We start from the raw sequence: 12,436 nt of genomic DNA on the forward strand, positions 1-12,436 counted from the left end.
GGGGATTTAAAAAGGATTATATAACCTAGAGTTCTAGGTGGTTTGGGAGGGATGAGAATGAGTTTCTTGCACACATGGCTTCTGTTCACTCAGGTGAGAGCAACTGATCCTCCCTGCAGCATCCAAGGACTGCCCAATCCTCCTCAACTCAGTAAAGATGGGCATATGCTGATTGGTGGGATGTTTTCCTTCCACGACAAAAGGGAGCAGCCAACACAAACATTCACATCAAGGCCCAAGAAAGGAGAATGCATAAGGTGAGTGTGCATTACGAGAATATCAAAATGAATGAAGTTGTGTTAAAAGCATATTTCTTAATTATTTGCATTGTAACTTTTTTAAAAAATTATTTTGATTTATATTGTGACTTTGTTCCAAAGTTTTAACCTTAGAGAATTTCAAAGTGCACAAACAATGGTATTTGCAATTGAAGAAATCAACAAAAGAAGTGATATTCTTCCTGGCATCAATTTAGGTTATAAAATCTATGATGTATGTGGATCAGTTGAAATGACCACAAGAGCTGCCTTGTCCCTAGTCAATGGTCATGGAGAAAATACAACTTCAGTGCACTGTTCCAAACCTGACACTGTTCAAGCAATTATAGGACAATCATCATCTACCCCGACTATTGCCATCTCTACTACAGTGGGACCTTTGAATATTCCTGTGGTAAATCTTTTAAATTATAAACATCCATTACACTGAAATTAAATTTGCATTGCATATTATGTAGGAAATTTGTAAAGATTCTCATGAAATAGAAACATACCAAGTTGTATTATTTACAGTTTATATTTAAACCAAATACATTTATTACAGGTTAGTCATTTTGCATCATGTGCATGCCTAAGTGACAAAAAAAAACACCCATCTTTCTTCAGAACGATTCCAAGTGATTACTATCAAAGCAGAGCTTTAGCAAAGCTCGTCAAACATTTTGGATGGACCTGGGTGGGGGCCTTGTGCAGTGATAATGACTATGGGAATAATGGCATAAGTGCATTTATCAGTGCTGCCAAAGAAGAGGGAATCTGTATTGAGTATTCCAAAGCATTTTTTAAGACAGATTCCAGAGACAAAATTCTCAATGTAGTCGAAATGATCAAGGCTTCAACCTCCAAAGTGATTGTAGCTTTTGTTTCATACTCTGACTTTGGTTTTCTTCTGAGGGAAATGGTCTTGCAGAACATGACTGGGTTTCAGTGGATTGGAAGTGAGTCCTGGATCTCCGATTTAAATGCTTCCAAAGCTGAATGGCAACATATCCTGAAAGGTTCTGTGGGTTTTGCTATCCCAAACATGAAAATCAATGGCCTAGGGTCTTTTCTGAGTAAGCTTAATCCAATGTCTGATGTAGCTGTTTACAAAGAGTTATGGGAGACCATATTTGATTGTAAGTTTCCCACAGAAGACAATACTGAGCTTAAACGATTGTGCAAGGGCAATGAAAGCCTTAGTCATGTTCAAAACATTTATACAGATGTATCAGACTTGCGAGTTGCAAATAATGTTTACAAGGCTGTGTATGCTGTGGCTTATGCCCTACATAACAGTTATGGATGTTCAGAGATAGACAGTGGACCAGAAGGTGCTAATGTGTGTACAATCCTAGTAGATAACCAGCAACCATGGAAGGTAAGTGTAACAAAATAAACTTGTGAAAATATTTTTACTTGTACAAATAACTTAAAAGTATGCACTGGTTCCTTTAGATAGTAAATGAGTTGAAGAAAATCCGTTTCACGACTACAACAGGAGAGGACGTATTCTTTGATAAAAATGGAGACCCAGCAGCACGTTATGATGTGCTGAACTGGCAGCAAGGTAACGATGGTAAAACAGTATTTGTTAAAGTTGGCTTCTATGATGCCTCTCTGCAAACACACCTTCAGCTGTCAATTAACAACAAAAGTATAGTCTGGGCACACAACAAAGCAGAGGTAAATAACAGTTTCTATGAATATAGATTTTGTATGGTGTATTAATTAATACATCACCTTGTTGTTACTGAAATGCAATATAGAATTGTTTCAGAAAAAAACTTATAATTATTTACACTTAATGTTTTGCAGGTGCCAGTCTCTGTGTGTAGTCCAAGTTGTCCGCCAGGTACCAGGAAGGCTGTACAAAAAGGAAAGCCAATCTGCTGTTTTGACTGTATACCATGTGCAGAGGGAGAAATCAGCAATATTACAGGTATAATGAATAGTGTTTTTTAAATAATGATTACAGAACCCCCCCCCCCCATATATATATATATATATATATATATATATATATATATATATATATATATATATATATATATATATATACACAATGCCATATGCATGTAAATGACCAATTGTTTCTCTTTAGATTCTATATCTTGCATCAAGTGCCCTCCTGAACTGTGGTCTAATGGAAGGAAGGATGACTGTGTCTTAAAGTTGGTGGAATTCCTGTCATTTGAGGAAATAATGGGAATCATTCTTGTATCATTTTCTTTGTTAGGAGCTTTGTTCACTGTCTGCGTTGCTGTAACTTTCTTTAAACACAAGGACACACCAATTGTTAGAGCAAATAATTCTGAGCTGAGCTTTTTGCTGCTCTTTTCTCTGACTCTGTGTTTCCTCTGTTCAGTCACATTCATTGGTCAGCCCTCTGATTGGTCCTGTATGCTGCGTCACACAGCATTTGGAATCACCTTTGTCCTCTGTATCTCATGTGTTTTGGGGAAAACTGTAGTGGTGTTAATGGCCTTCAGGGCTACACTTCCAGGCAGTAATGTCATGAAATGGTTTGGGCCTCTACAGCAGACACTCAGTGTACTCGCCTTCACTCTTTTACAGGTCATTATTTGTGTACTTTGGTTAACAATATCTCCTCCTTTCCCCTATAAAAATATGAACTATTACAAGGAAAAGATTATATTAGAATGTCATGTAGGCTCAGTTATAGGTTTCTGGGCTGTGCTGGGTTATATAGGACTTTTGGCTCTTTTATGTTTTATCTTGGCTTTTCTGGCCCGGAAGTTGCCTGACAACTTCAATGAAGCCAAATTCATCACATTTAGCATGCTCATATTCTGTGCAGTTTGGATCACATTTATTCCTGCTTATGTCAGCTCTCCTGGAAAATTCACTGTAGCTGTAGAGATATTTGCTATTTTAGCATCAAGCTTTGGTTTATTATTCTGCATATTTCTTCCAAAGTGTTATATAATCATACTGAAACCAGGAAAGAATACAAAGAAGCAAATGATGGCTAAAGCATTTCTGAAAGAATTTTAACTTTCCAAATCTTCACCAATAAAAATATCTGATTATATTAATACATGTTCTTTACATATATTACTTAATTTAAACTAAAGCTTTAAAAATATTAACTTCAGTACTTCAGTAACTGTGGTACATAAAATGGAATATTTTAACTGACTTTGCAGAACTATTTATATATGGTTAGCAGTTAGTGAAAGAAATATGGTGACAATCAATCAATGAATGTTTTCACATATTTTGTGGCCATTTGCCCTCAAAAATAATATCTGAAAAAATAGTAGGTTTTTTTAAGTCATTTTCTGTAATCTGTCCAATAGAATATATCTTTAGAAACACTCCACACACATCTCAGTACAATGTCAAAGGCTTATCATCAATAAAAGTAAATGTACAGTACCCAAGCAGTGCAAGGGACAGTTTTTCTATCTTTGTCGTGTAATATTACAGTATGGAAATTTGGCCAAATGCAAAATATATGTGACAAACTTAGCAGGTTAACTCTGTGCAAACATTTTCCCGAAATCTGTTTTGTTTTGTTTTTTTTTGTTAGCATTTAATGTTAGTACCCTGTAATAAACTAGCACAAATCAAATTATTACTCATCAGCTTTTTTACATTAATCTCACATATGTTTACATACATCTCACATTATATCTATTATTCATAAGTGCCTTCTGAACAATTTCCAGACCATAATATGAGCACCTGATCAGTAGGTCAAGCACTTTTGTAAGATGTGAATAGGGACTATAAGTAACAAGTATGATTATCAAATATGTATCATTGACAAATGTAATATGGAAGTGCAGAAGGAAAGGCATTGGAATGCCTGGGTTATCATGCTGTACACCTCAATCAAAAATAAGGGATGGTTCCAAGCACTCCAAAAGAGATAACGCATAGTTATTGATTGCTGTGTCTCACACAAAAGAGTTAAAGAAAGAGGGTTAAAGGACTGAAGACTCAATGTCACTCATTCTTTTCCAACTGGCATGCATTCTAGACACTAAATTCAGGCTCTAATATAGGATTGATAGGGACATTTAGGATGACAAATCCCTTGTCCTTACGGTTTAAGGAGCAATGAAGATGTGCACACAGTTGGCCTCAAAGGTGAGTGCTGAATCTCCGGTGGCAACACCGTCTCTCCTCCTGTTCGGCTCTCCTTAGGTAATTACCACAGACATGGCAGTGCTAACTTTAGCTTAGCCCTCTCAGCTCAGTTTTTGGAAACACAATTCAGCTCACTCCCTCTCAGTGAAGGTAATCCACAAACTCCTCTGAGGTCCACTGAATCAAGGAACATTTTTCCAAGCTTGCTGAAATGCATCTCCAAGCCCTTTTTCTAACTACAGTATTTTCCTGGACACAGCCATCGGCATCACATGTTCAGTACTTCACGCTTTTTCGATTGTCCTTCTCGCGTCTTTTACGCTTCCGGTCTTATATATATATATATATATATATATATATATATATATATATATATATATATATATATATATATATATATATATATATCGGTTCTTAACTTTATACAAAAAAAAAACATGAAATTATGTAATTATTTATAATGTAATAAAAACATGAAATGACTTAATGCATTAGTATAGTGAAATAAAATACTTTTTCATGAATAAAAGACAAACAAAATATCCTGATTTCCTGGATAATAAGGTTATTACATAGAGTCCATTGTAGTTCACAGTGTTCAGTGTGTGTGACAGGTGTGTGGGGTCATACACAATGCTGTTGGTTTTGCAGATGCAGCATGTGTTATGACACTAATGGGTACGAATGTGCTTTTGTACTGATGTAGCTCTCTGTATGCTAACTCATCATGACCATGTTCGTGTCATCAGCAAACTTGATGATGTGGTACTAGCTATGCATTGCTATACAGTCGTGAATCAGCAGAGTTAACAGCAGTGGACTGTGGTGGTGCTGGAGATGTGCACATTGGCAATGTCAGGATCCTCTGTTTGGGCTGCACAGGGTGCTCACAATGTTCCCGACATATTTGTGTGGCCCCATCATCCATACACTAAAGCCTATCTAGACAACATTGTGAATAACTCCACCATTGGGGGTGGGGGGTTCTAGGGGCCTCTCCGGAAGGCAGGGTCACATCCAATCTGAAGAAGTGCTATCTGTGGCTGACCAAGGCAAACTACCTGGAATACCACATTGGCCAGGGTTTGCTGATGCCACAAGAGATGAAAATTGAGGTCGTGTATAACCAACCCATCTGACCACTAAAAAGCAGGGACTGGGACTGCCGGGATATCAAAGACTCTTTTAGCCTCCCCATTCAGATGTCTATTGAAAGAGACAGCACATGCTTAGGGCTCCTCTTCTAGAAATGCTGCAAAATTTCAGTTTTGGTATGATTTGATCAGGACATAGAGGCAAAGCAATATTTATCTCTTGTTTCTTCGTTCCACAGGAGTGTCGACAGGCCTTACTGAGGGCGATTTACAAAGCCCCCGGCTCTGGACATACGAGTAGAAGGCAGACGTTACACCTAGCTCAGAGGCGATACTGGTCGCCGGGGATGAATAACACAGTGGCGGACTTCGTCCAGGGCTGTAACATCTGTGTCATCTCCAAGACTCCCCGACACTTAACTGTGGGCAAACTCATCCCTCTGCCTACTCCCCAACGGCAGTGGTCGCACATCGACATCGATTTTGTGACGGATCTACCACGGTCGGAAGGATTTACCTGTGTCCATGTGGTCGTGGATCGATTCTCCAAGGCCTGCCGCTTCTTCCCACTCCGAGGCCTCCCCACGGCTCTATAAACAGCAGAAGCCCACTTCCAACATGTCTTCGGCAACTTCAGTCTGGAGGGCGTTCTTCCGGCTACTGGGAGTCACGGTCAATCTGTCGTCCAGGTACCACCCGAAAATCTATTGGCCAGACTGAGCGAAAGATACAGGAGCTGGGGAGATACTTGAGGACGTATTGCCATCAGGACCAGTTGGAGTGGAGCCGATTTCTGCCATGGGCCGAATATGCGCAGAACTCATTGCGCCAGAACACCACCAGACTCAAACCTTTCCAGTGCCTGTTGGGGTTTCAACCCCCACCGTTTCCCTGGTCCGATGAACTTTCCATAGTGCCCACGGTGGACCACTGGTTCCAGGAGAGTGTCAGGACATGGGAGATGGCACATAATTGCACAGGGCTTTGAGAGAGACTCGGGGCATGCAGATGTACAGAGGCTGGAGGCCCCATCTTATAGGCCCGCAGACTTGGTCTGGCTGTCCACCAAAGACCTCCGTCTGCAGCTCCCCTGCAGGAAACTGTCACAATATTTCTCTTTCACAAAGAACACATTAGGTCAGGGATCAAAGATAGATGGTTGGCCTTTGTCCATAAAGTAACATTCATATGAAAGATTCCCTTAGCGACTGTTTTGTGAACTCCAAGGAGACACACAATTCCTAATATGATGCAGCTAAGATCCTACTTTTGAGCATATAGTGAATCCTGAGAACCATTTATTTGTTTATGATCTCTGTGGATTCTATTTTCAGATCAATTTCTGGTCTTGAACGCAAATTTCTGCGATCGAACTCAAATTACATATCAAAGTGCAGAATGAATGGTATTTGTAATTCAGAAAATCAACAACAGAAGTGATATTCTTCCTCAATGGAATATTTGATGTGGTCACAAGAAAGGCCTTATCTTTAGTCAATGGGCATAGAGAAAATACAACTTCAGTGCATTTGAACTTTATTGTTGCTGCAAAAGATCTGAATACTTATGTATATGTGATTTTTCAGTTTTACCTTTTTCAAGCATTTGCAAACATTTTGATGTTGATTAATAAGAAAAAAATGAAAGGGTTTGAATAGTTTCTGAATGCACTGAATATATAAAGTTGTAGATAGTTATTGTTTGCCTGTGACTATGCACAATTTGAGGCATGTCCTACTGTGACCATCAATTCAATACAAATCTATGTACAGGATCAATTGGAATATTACAGGGGGACTTTAGAAGATATGCAAATTGCAAATGCAAATTAATGAGCTAGTACATATGCATAAGTAATCACTACACCTTGACGTGTACCCGTAGGTATTGGGGGATTTAAAAAGGATTATATAACCTAGAGGTCTAGGTGGTTTGGGAGGGATGAGAATGAGTTTCTTGCACACATGGCTTCTGTTCACTCAGGTGAGAGCAGCTGATCCTCCATGCAGCATCCAAGGACTGCCCAATCCTCCTCAACTCAGTAAAGATGGGCATATGCTGATTGGTGGGATTTTTTCCTTCCACAACAAATGGGAGCAGCCAGCACAAACATTCACATCAGGGCCCAAGAAAGGAGAATGCATAAGGTGAGTGTGCATTATGAGAATTTCAAAATTAATGAAGTTGTGTTAAAAGCATATTTCTTAATTATTTGCATTGTAACTTTTTTTAATTATTTTGATTTATATTGTGACTTTGTTCCAAAGTTTGAACCTTAGAGAATTTCAAAGTGCACAAACAATGGTATTCGCAATTGAAGAAATCAACAACAGAAGTGATATTCTGCCTGGCATCAATTTGGGTTATAAAATTTATGATACATGTGGATCAGTTGAAATGACCACAAGAGCTGCCTTGTCCCTAGTCAATGGTCATGGAGAAAATACAACTTCAGTGCAATGCTCCAAACCTGACACTGTTCAAGCAATTATAGGGCAAACATCATCTAGCCCCACTATTGCCATCTCTACTACAGTGGGACCTTTGCAGATTCCTGTGGTAAATCTTAATTTCAATTTGTAAACATGCATTTCACTGAAATCAAATTTGCATTTGTATTGATTCTAATGAAATTAAAACATATGAAATTGTATTATGTACAGTTTATATTTAAACCAAATACATTTATTACAGGTTAGTCACTTTGCATCATGTGCATGTTTAAGTGACAGAAAAAAACACCCATCTTTCTTCAGAACAATTCCCAGTGATTACTATCAGAGCAGAGCTTTGGCAAAGCTCGTCAAACATTTTGGATGGACCTGGGTTGGGGCCTTGTGCAGTGATAATGACTATGGGAATAATGGCATAAGTGCATTTATCAGTGCTGCCAAAGAAGAGGGAATCTGTATTGAGTATTCCAAAGCATTTTTTAAGACAGACTCCAGAGACAAAATTCTTAATGTAGTTGAGATTATTAAGTCTTCAACCTCCAAAGTGATTGTAGCATTTGTTGCATACTCTGACTTTCCTTTTCTTCTGAGAGAAATGGTCTTGCAGAACATGACTGGGTTTCAGTGGATTGGAAGTGAGTCCTGGATCTCCGATGTAAACACTGCCAATGATGAATGGCAACATATTCTGAAGGGGTCTGTGGGATTTGCCATCCCCAAAGTTAGTATCAATGGCCTAGGGTCATTTCTGACTAAGCTTAATCCAGCTTCTGATGTAAGTCTATACAAAGAGGTTTTCGAGACCATATTTCAATGTAAATATCTAACGCAAGAAAATGTTGACATGAAAAAGTTGTGCAAAGGCAATGAAAGCCTCACTCAAGTTCCAAATGTTTATACAGATGTTTCAGACTTACGAATTGCAAATAATGTTTATAAGGCTGTGTATGCTGTGGCATATGCCCTACATAACAGTTATGGCTGTTCAGAGAAGGAAAAAGGACAAGAAGGTGCAATTGCATGTACAAAACAAGCAGATTACCAGCAACCCTTGAAGGTAAGTGTAACAAAATAGACTCAGTAAAAAGAAAAATTTATGTAAATTTATAAAAAATTCATAACTGAGTATGCAACTCTTCCTTTAGATAGTGAATGAGTTGAAGAAAATTCGTTTCATTACTACAACAGGAGAGGATGTATTCTTTGATGAGAATGGAGACCCAGCAGCACGCTATGATGTGCTGAACTGGCAGCAAGGTAAAGATGGTAAAACAGTATTTGTTAAAGTGGGCTTCTATGATGCCTCTCTGCAAACACACCTTCAGCTGTTGTTTAACAACAACAGTATAGTCTGGGCACACAACAAACCACAGGTATGTAACAGCTATATAAATAATAATAATATGTACAATAATAATTGTAGAGATGTATTATTAAAAGTACACAATATAAATGATTTTCAGGTGCCAGTCTCTGTGTGCAGTAACAGTTGTACCCCGGGCTTCAGGAAGGCTGTGCAGAAAGGAAGGCCAATCTGCTGCTTTGATTGTATACCATGTGCAGATGGGGAAATCAGTAACATAACAGGTATAATGAAAAAGTGTTTTGTGTTAGTAATGTACACAAGCCATTGAAGGATTAAAAACTTTCTTAGACTAATAAACAAAATATAATTCAATGTAACTTCCTAAAGTGATTTTATTTTTCTTTAGATTCTATATCTTGCATCAAGTGCCCTACTGAACTGTGGTCTAATGACATGAAAGATACCTGTGTCTTAAAGTTGGTGGAATTCCTGTCATATGAGGAGTTAATGGGAATCATTCTTGTATCATTTTCTTTGTTAGGAGTTTTGTTCACCATCTCTATTGCTGTAATTTTCTTCAAACACAAGGACACACCAATTGTTAGAGCAAACAACTCTGAGCTGAGCTTCTTGCTGCTGTTTTCTCTGACTCTGTGTTTTCTCTGTTCACTTACTTTCATTGGTCAGCCCTCTGAGTGGTCCTGTATGCTGCGCCACACAGCGTTTGGGATCACCTTTGTCCTCTGTATCTCCTGTGTTCTGGGGAAAACTGTAGTGGTGCTAATGGCCTTCAGGGCTACACTTCCAGGCAGTAATGTCATGAAATGGTTTGGGCCTCCACAGCAGAGACTCAGTGTACTTGCCTTCACTCTTGTACAGGTCATTATTTGTGTACTTTGGTTAACAATATCTCCTCCTTTTCCATACAAAAATATGAACTACTACAAAGAAAAGATTATATTAGAATGTCATGTAGGCTCAGTTATAGGTTTCTGGGCTGTTCTGGGTTATATAGGACTTTTGGCTCTTTTGTGTTTTATCTTGGCTTTTCTGGCCCGGAAGTTGCCTGACAATTTCAATGAAGCCAAATTCATCACATTCAGCATGCTCATATTCTGTGCAGTTTGGATCACATTTATTCCTGCTTATGTCAGCTCTCCTGGAAAATTCACTGTAGCTGTAGAGATATTTGCTATTTTAGCATCAAGCTTTGGTTTACTATTCTGCATATTTGTTCCAAAATGTTATATAATAATACTGAAACCAGAGAAGAATACTAAGAAGCAAATGATGGGTAAAGCACCTGTGAATTGAATTAAGCTGTCCAGATTTTCATCTATACAAAAATATCTGTTGACAATAATAAAAATAATTATCTGACTGCAGTACAATTTACATATGGTTAGTGCAAGAATTTTGGTGTCATGATTTCACATATATTTATAGGTGTACATATATTTTACCTCTCTTAAGAAACACACTCCACACACATTTGTAAGTGTGTTGTCAAAGGCAATAAAATCATTAATAAAAGTAAATCTCCCCATGCAGTGTAAACGACTGTTTATCTCTCCTTTTGGAGTAACATTACTATAAGGAAAATTGGCAAAATGTAACGACAAACTCAGCAGCTGGACTCTGTCCCATTAGGTGTGGGTGAATGGGATGCACTTTTTTCCAGGGGTTTCAGAACAGTGTAACAGATATTGTGTCATCGGGCAGGCGTGGCCTATTTGATAATCTAAACCTAACCGTAGTTTTTGGTTGTTTATTTGTTTTTGAAAATAGCTTAACTGTAAGATAATAAAACATAATAGATATAAAATATAAAATCTACCTGTATAAATGTTTTGTCCTTCATTATTCATCGTGGGAATGCTCTTTTTTTATTGAAAGAGGGCGTTTTTACAAGACTTCCAAGAACACGCCCACTTTACGCTGTGGTAATGAAATCCCTGGAATTTAGTGAATGCCAGGGGTGAATTCACACGCAAATGCAAGGATAGAAGGCAAACAGAGTTTTATTAAGAAAATAACAGTAAAAACAGACACTAGGGAAAAAAATAAGCAACAAAATATAGGAGACAGCAAAACAGAAACTGAATACCAAAAACATAAAACAGGACAAATCCAGTTAATAACTGACAATGACTCATCAATAACAAAACAAAACAAAACAAAAAACACACAAGACAGCAGGTATAAATGGTAGAGATAATTAGAGAAACATAAGAAACAGGTTTGCAGAGGCAAGAACAGGATACGTCTTGGGCAGGGCAAACATACACAAGAACACAAAATAAACAAAAGCAGATGAACAGAATATAAACAAAAGGAATTGTCTAAGGCATCTATGACTTATAGATTTGTGTTGTTAAAATATACATTCATTCAATTCAAGTTTATTTGTTTAGCGCTTTTTACAGTAGACATTGTCTCAAAGCAGCTTTACAGAACATAAACATAGAGCAGAAGGTAAACATAATTAATGATAAAGGAAATAACGAATAATAAAAGAAATAAGAATTAACAGAATAAAAATTCTAGATTATTATTACATATATATAGTTCACAATGTATATGTATTTATTCCCCTATGAGCAAGTCTGAGGTGACTCAGGCAGCAGTGGCAAGGAAAAACTCCCTTAAATTGGTAAAGGAAGAAACCTTGAGAGGAACCGGACTCAAGGGGGAACCCATCCTCATATGGGGGACACTGGGGTGTGATTGTAATATACAGACAGTTAAATGTATTGGTGTAAGGATCATGGACATTGGATCTCCTTAGTATCACAGAGTCTAACTGGTGATGTCTCAGGATTCTTAGAGTCGGCCTCGGCTCAGTGGACGTCCAAAGGCTTCGCCCCACAGAGGACGTTGGGAGCTGGTACAGTGTCTGGATGCCTCGGGATGGGTACAAAGAGAGAAGCAGTGGAAAGGGATTAACATATCTGCTGTTCATAAAAATGTGCAGGTCTGATGTACTAGTGCATGATACTATAGGATGTATTATGTGTACGCCTGACTAAAGAGATGAGTTTTACATTTAAACTGGGAAAGTGTGTCTGAGCCCCGAACACTATCAGGAAGACTATTCCAAAGTTTGGGAGCTAGATAAGAAAACGCTCTACCACCTTTAGTAGACTTAGATATTCTGGGAACTAGCAGTAGTCCTGAGTTTTGTGATCTCAGAGAGCGTGAAGGATT

The 12,436-nt window shown here is 38.1% G+C and overlaps 2 protein-coding genes across 2 annotated transcripts; both read left to right on the plus strand.

Moving 5' to 3' along the window:
* Positions 1–57: 57 nt before the first annotated feature.
* Positions 58–3,275, plus strand: LOC113652565 (extracellular calcium-sensing receptor-like). The gene is made up of 6 exons (XM_047822817.1): positions 58–257; positions 381–672; positions 823–1,603; positions 1,720–1,943; positions 2,076–2,199; positions 2,362–3,275. Exons 1-6 carry the CDS (start codon positions 58–60, stop codon positions 3,273–3,275), a joined length of 2,535 nt encoding a protein of 844 aa, XP_047678773.1.
* Positions 3,276–5,997: 2,722 nt separating this feature from the next.
* On the plus strand, positions 5,998–10,543 carry LOC113652566 (extracellular calcium-sensing receptor-like). Its single transcript, XM_027161685.2, has 7 exons — positions 5,998–6,025; positions 7,464–7,617; positions 7,738–8,029; positions 8,165–8,980; positions 9,069–9,296; positions 9,387–9,510; positions 9,636–10,543. Exons 2-7 carry the CDS (start codon positions 7,526–7,528, stop codon positions 10,541–10,543), a joined length of 2,460 nt encoding a protein of 819 aa, XP_027017486.2. The 5' UTR covers positions 5,998–6,025; positions 7,464–7,525.
* The last annotated feature ends 1,893 nt before the right edge of the window (positions 10,544–12,436 follow it).

Source organism: Tachysurus fulvidraco, chromosome 13 (genome assembly GCF_022655615.1).
Source record: "Tachysurus fulvidraco isolate hzauxx_2018 chromosome 13, HZAU_PFXX_2.0, whole genome shotgun sequence".
Taxonomy (NCBI): Eukaryota; Metazoa; Chordata; class Actinopteri; order Siluriformes; family Bagridae; genus Tachysurus; species Tachysurus fulvidraco.